The sequence below is a fragment of the Lepidochelys kempii genome, chromosome 20, assembly GCF_965140285.1.
Source record: "Lepidochelys kempii isolate rLepKem1 chromosome 20, rLepKem1.hap1, whole genome shotgun sequence".
NCBI classification, from domain to species: Eukaryota; Metazoa; Chordata; order Testudines; family Cheloniidae; genus Lepidochelys; species Lepidochelys kempii.
In genome coordinates this window covers 1378258-1384374 of record NC_136399.1, presented here as the reverse complement: position 1 = coordinate 1384374, position 6117 = coordinate 1378258, and the positions used below count along the sequence as shown (strand labels likewise).

The following is a 6117-nucleotide window of genomic DNA, read 5'->3' as shown; positions in this document are numbered from 1 at the left end:
ACGCGCTATCTCAGAGTTCCGCCGCCTCCTCTGGCCCCACAAGCACCCTGCGAGCTGAGGGCCCCAGGCTGAAGTAGGGCCCTGGGCGAGCAGCATCTCGCGCCTTGGGCCTGTCGCTTGAGTTGTGGGACTTGCGGTGACTAAAAACCAGGCGCTGAGAAATCTCTTGGTGCAGACCTGCGTGCCTGCGTGTGGCCGGGTGTGCGCCGTGCACACGCGCCGTGCACCGGTAGTGCGCTCACGTCCCGGGTGTGGCCGGGTGTGCGCCGTGCACACGCGCCGTGCACCGGAACTGCGTGCCTGTCTGCATGGGGCCGGGTAGTATTTTGCACGCCACAGCATTTGAAATTCCCGCCATCTGGCTGCGTAGGGAGGCACCTGAGGGGCTGGGGGGGGCGCGGGGAGTTTGCTACGATCCAGCATCATCTGCCTCCTGTTTGGCAGGACGCCTACAACATGGTCGTGCGCTACTTTGGCGAGAGCCCCAAGACGATGCCCCCCTCCGTGTTCTTCCCCGTCTTCGTCCGCTTCATCCGCTCCTACAAGGTGAGAGGAGCCCCCCTGTCACGGCGTCCCCGGGCGATGCTCGGAACTGATCCCCAGGAAGCCAGTCAGGAGTCTGGGGAGTCTCCTCTCGGGGAGCAGCCTGTCTGCAGGACACGCAGCTTCCACCTCCCTGGGTCTGACCTCGGAGCATTCAGCATCCTCTGCCCCTCCGTGCGCTTCCCACTGCGAGTCCGCCCAGGCAGGGTCCTGGGGCAGCCAGAGGGTCCTGCACCCCAACTCCGCAGTCAGACGGGACTCTCAGCCAGCCAGTAAAACAGAGGTTTATTAGACGACAGGAACATGGTCTAACACAGAGCTTGTAGGTGCAGAGAACAGGACCCCTCAGCCGGGTCCATTTTGGGGGGCAGTGAGCCAGACAACCCCGTCTGCCCTTCACTCCATGTCCCAGCCAGCCCCAAACTGAAACTCCCTCCAGCCCCTCCTCCTCTGGGCTTTGTCCCTGTCCCGGGCCAGGAGGTCACCGGGATTCCTTTGTTCTCCAACCCTTTAGCTCTCACCTTGCAGGGGGGGAAGGGCCCAGGCCATCAGTGGCCAGGAAACAGGGTGTCGGCCATTCTCTGTGTCCAGACCCCTGCACACACCTGCCCTCTAGGGCTCTGCAATGATCATACACCCTTATCCCACCCCCTAGAGACTTAAGAACTGCCTAGGGGAAACTGAGGCACCCCCACACTATTCAGAGGAAACATTAAGAACAGCCCCACTTCGTCAAACCCCTGCAGAGCTGGCGCCCGCCCCCCGCCGCAGGAGGCCCCCCCGCTCTGTGTCCTGGGGCTGGGTTCAGCCTGCAGCGGCAGGCCCCTTCCTGCCATTGTCCCGCACGGGAAGCGGCTGGCCCAGCCGCTAGGGGCGCGGTCCCGGTACTTCCTGTGAGCGCTCGGGCAGCTTGGATCTTGGCACCTCCCCGGCCACCCCTGCTGCTCCTGGACCCCAGCGCGGCTGCCCTGCCCTGCGGCATCCCGAAGACCCCCCCGCCCTGCCCATCCCGGGCTGCCGCCCCGCCTGTCCCGCTGGGCTGCGGCTGAGCGATTCCTGCCTTCCCTGCTGACCCCTCCCTCCACCTCTTCCCCTCCTGCCCTGATGGACCTGGCATCAGCCGGGCCGCGGTCTGGCGCGCCGACCCAGTCGGTGCCGTTCACACACCCCCGCCCCCGTTGTGCCGGCAGGACGCGGAGCAGGAGAACGAGCAGCGGAAGAAGCAGGAGGAGGTGTTGCGGGAGAAGATGCTGGCCCAGGAGGCCAAGAAGCTGGAGAAGGTAGGGAGGGGGGTGCTGGTACGGCGGGGGCGGCCCGGAGCTCCCCCCGCCATCCCTACGGCATTTCACCTGTTGCCGAGCCCGGCGGCATAGGGACAAAGCCAAAGGCCGCTCCCAGGAAGGGATGTCACAGCTGCGGGGGGGTGGGGGGAAATCCGTGAATCGTGCTCTCTCCCAGGGGGGGGATGCCGGGACGGGACACGTGCACCCCCGGGTGACGCTGCTCTGTCCTTCTCAGCACTGCTCCCACCCTGCATACCTGGAAGGGTGGGGGGATTGGGCGGGGCAGGATCTGCCCTGCCTGAGGAGGTTATGGGGGGGGATCTGCCTGAAGCAGTGGGGGGATTACAGGCGGGCTCTGCCCCCGGGGGCAGGGGGTACAAGCCAGGCGGGATCTGCCCTGGGGGTGGGTACAGGCCGGGCGGGGGGGAGCGGTGGGGGGAGTACGGGCCGGGCGGGGTCTGCCTGGGGGGGCCGGGGGGGGTCTCCCCAGCCCTGCCCCCACCCAGTGCTCGTTGCAGCGGAACAAGTGGCAGGAGCAGGAGCTGATCGCGGAGTTGCGCCGGCGGCAGGCCAAGGAGCACCGGCCCGTCTATGAGGGCAAGGACGGGACCATCGAGGACATCATCACGGGTAGGGGCCCGCCCCCCCGCTCCTTCCCCCCCGGGGCTGGGGGAGCCCCCGAGGCAGCGTGGCCGAGTGGACGGGGCGCTGGGCCCGGACTCAGGACGCCTGGGTCCGGGTCGTGCCCCTCCCGGCGCCGCATCTGTCTGGTTGGCTGGAAGCCGGCTTGGGGCAGAAGCCGTCTCGGCTCAACGCCAGCCAGGGTGGCCCTGCCAGGGGCTTGCTGAGCCTCGGCCCCGGCTGGCAGCTCCCTGGGGTCGTGGGGGCGGGTGGGGTGCGGCCGTGCGGGCTTTGACATGTGTCTCTGTCAAACGTCTGCAGTGCTGAAGAGCGTCCCCTTCACGGCCCGATCCGCCAAACGGGGCTCTAGGTTCTTCTGCGACCCGTCCCACCACGATGAGTCTAACTGTTAGCCCCGGGCGCTGTAATGCCCTGCGAAGGTATCGCCCCCATGCCCCCCGTGCATGCCCCCGGACGGAGCGCCCCGTCCCCCATGCACTGTCCCCTTCCCACTGCCATGCCCCTGTGCTCACGGGCACCCACCCTGGCGCTGCATGGACCTCCACGTCCCGGCCCCGGCCAGAGCACCCCATCCTGCATCCCCCCCCTCGCCCGCCACCGCCCCGAGGGGCACCCACCCTGGCGCTGCATGGACCTCCACGCCCCAGCCAGAGCACCCCATCCTGCATCCTCCCCCCTCACCCACCACACCCCCTGCTCAGGGGCACCCACCCTGGCGCTGCATGCCGTCCCCTCCCAGAGCATGTGCCCTCCATGCTAACGCAGTAGAATAGTTTACTAAATCCGCCCCCAAGGGGGCTTGGTGCCTGCATGGGGGGTGCGCGGGGTCGAGGCAGCGGTCTCTGCTGGTCGGTGACGCGCCAGCTTGTTGCCCCAGTGCATGGAGCAGGGTCGGCGGTGCCGTGGGGACTGGCTGTGCTCCAGGAGGACGGTGCGGATACCATTGCTGGCTGTGGGGTCTGGCGGGGTTTGGGGGCGGGGGGATGGGCTGCAGAATCCAGCTCAGTGTCTGCTCCCACCTGGCACTGCCTCCATGGGGAGTGAGTTTGCCGAGTCTCAGCACCTGGCAGCCTGGGCGAGGCCATTCCGGGGACGGGGGTGGAGTCGTGCTCTGTGTTGGGGGTGAAATGGGATCGCAGCCCTTAACATGCCAAAGCAAGGAGACCAAACCCCTAAGCCAGCCCCCCAGGAAACGGCCTCTCCCTCCCCTGGCCTTCGGGGCATCCCCGCTCTGGAACAAGGCATGGTCCTGCCCGTGCCGGAGGCGGAGGCGGGGACTCCTCCCTGCCAGTGGCTTGGCTCTAACGCCCCCTTGTTTCTGCCCCCCCCCCATAGCAGCAAGAACGATCTGCCTCTAGCGCCCCAGCCAGGGCAGAGGGTAAGGGACACCCCCCCCCCCCGCTTGGCCAGGGCTGCCGGGCAAAGGTCCCTGGCTGCAGCCTGGCTCGGTGCCCCACCCCAGGGTGCTGCTTGCAGCTGCCCAGCCGGGGCTCTGCACGTGAGCCAGGGGGCTGGTTTTCCCCAGGCACGCAAAGCAGGTGTGGGGGCCTCTGCTGGGGGGCCACTGGTCTCACCAGCCAGGAGCAAACATGCCCCAAGGGGCCGCTGCTGCAGGCTGGAAGGGGTGGGTGGCTGCAGTGTCACTCCCCAGAGCTGGGCGCCTCGCAGGAGCAGCTTCTGCATGGGTGCCCTGGCCTGCCCATGGCCCCTACTCCCCCCTCCTAACGCCCGCTCTCTCCCCCGACCAGACCTTCACTCCCAGCCGCTCAGACGGGCCAACGCCGCCAGCCGGAGCCTGGACCCCAGGGGCCTCTGTCCTGCCCCTCCCGCCCCCTGCCCCGACTCCGCACTGAAGGACCAAAGGGACCTTGGGCGAGGCTGGCTCTGTGCCTTGGGAAGTGCCTTAGAACGACAGTATTAGCGAGGGCAAGGAAGCTCCACTTCGGCACGGTGGGGGCCGGCGTCCGCACCGGCACCGTTGGAAGGACACTGGCAGATGCAGCAACCCCTGGCGCTCGGGTTCCAGCGGCCGTGACCCTGGGTGTGGGCCCCCCTGTGGCCCGAGTCTGGGGGGGCAGGGCTAGACCGAGCCCCACCGGGTCTCAAGCCAGCGCAGCCGCTGCAGGGAGGCTGTGGCCCAGGTACCAGCCAGCCCCCTCCCTGCCTTGTTCCCAGCCACTCGGGAACGCTCCAGCCCATGGCAGCGTCGGCGGCAGCTGGCCCCGCATGGCTGCCCCGGCCTTCTCCAGGCACAACGCCCTCTGGAAAGCCAAGGCCTGACCGCCAGCCTCACCTGGGGCTACACCAGAACCAGGCTCGGGGCCCCTTGCACTTCCCCTGGGGCAATTTCCCATCGCTGGCCCTGTGCAACACATGGAGGGCACCAGGGCTGGGTACGGCTGACACGGGCCATGTGCTGTGTCCGGGGCCAGGAACCACTGCGACACAGGGCCTTTCCTAAACCCAAAAGCCGGCCAACCCGGCTGGCCGTGTCCTCCAAGGGCAGACGTGTCCCAGCTGGGGTGGAGGCCAGGATCCTGCAGGGAGTTGGGTACCACCTTCCACTGCAATTGGGGCCTGAATGAGCCTCACCCCCACTGCCGGCATAACACCATCCAAGCTAGGGCCTGAGCCTCCAGTGGCCTCAGAGGTTCCCCCAAGCCGGCCTCCCTGGTGACGGCCGTGATGCCTCCTCCTTGCCACGCCCCAAGGCCTGTCCTAAAGGTGGGATGGGGCCTGGCGTGACCTGCTCCCGCTCTCAGCCAGGGCCTGCCCTGACGAACAGTGGTGTTCTCCAGACCAAATACTAAGCGCAGTGGGCCCTGACGTGCCCTGCACATGGCCTTCACTCCAGCTCACTGGGATCTGCTGGGCCTGGGCAAACGCTGACACCCCCACCCCCAGGAGAGTCTCGTGGGGGGAACTGCCACACCCCGGCCCACAGCCAGTGCAGGGGGGAGGGCTGGCTGCAGGGCCCCTTGCACTTTGGTGGGTCACGTCAGTGAAATGCCCCAGTGGGCCCCGGTCCAGCCACTTGACCAAACACTGTCAGTTGAGCATTCGGGGTGTCAGTGATTTTGGGAGGGGAACATGTCCCTGCAGTGGCAAACCAGGTTCAGCTCCAGCTTGGGGGCGGGGGCGTGTAAACACGCTGGCAACAATGGTAGTGGGCCTTGGAGCACGTGCTGCGGCAGCCACTAAACCAAAGACGCTCCCCCCGCTGTCACAGCCGTGCCCGGCCTGGAATTGCACCCAATCCGCGTGTTAGCTCTCCTCTGCCGCCAGGGGTATGGGAGGCCGTCCCGAAGCCCCTGCGGGAGCTGCCCGGGGAATCAGCCCCTTCCCACGCTGGGCCCGGTTATTTTTCAGAGCAGACCAGCACTTTACCCCCCGCCCTCCCTGGGCATTCAGCTCCTGCCCCGACGCCTGGGGCTGCATGAACACTATTGGAACGAAAGGGACCAAGGCCCAGGCGGTGGCTGCAGCGGGGCCGCTGCCCGCCCCACGGCACCCACGTGGCTGCCCCATTGTTTACAGCGTCGCCGTTGTTGCTCTGTAGCTAGCTGTGACTTTTTGTACATGTGAAATATACTGACTGTTTATGCAGCCCGCTGTGCCCCATTCCTAACGCCTGGAGAGACCACGGATC

At 67.2% G+C, this 6117-nt stretch overlaps 1 protein-coding gene across 1 annotated transcript in view; it reads left to right on the top strand.

The window, feature by feature from the left end:
• FMNL3 (formin like 3) overlaps positions 1–6075 on the top strand; it is a 48024-nt gene extending 41949 nt beyond the window's left edge. The window contains 4 exon segments of the mRNA XM_078849694.1: positions 445–546; positions 1734–1823; positions 2345–2456; positions 4217–6075. Of these exon segments, the coding sequence (XP_078705820.1) occupies positions 445–546; positions 1734–1823; positions 2345–2456; positions 4217–4389 (477 nt within the window). The 3' untranslated portion in view covers positions 4390–6075.
• The last annotated feature ends 42 nt before the right edge of the window (positions 6076–6117 follow it).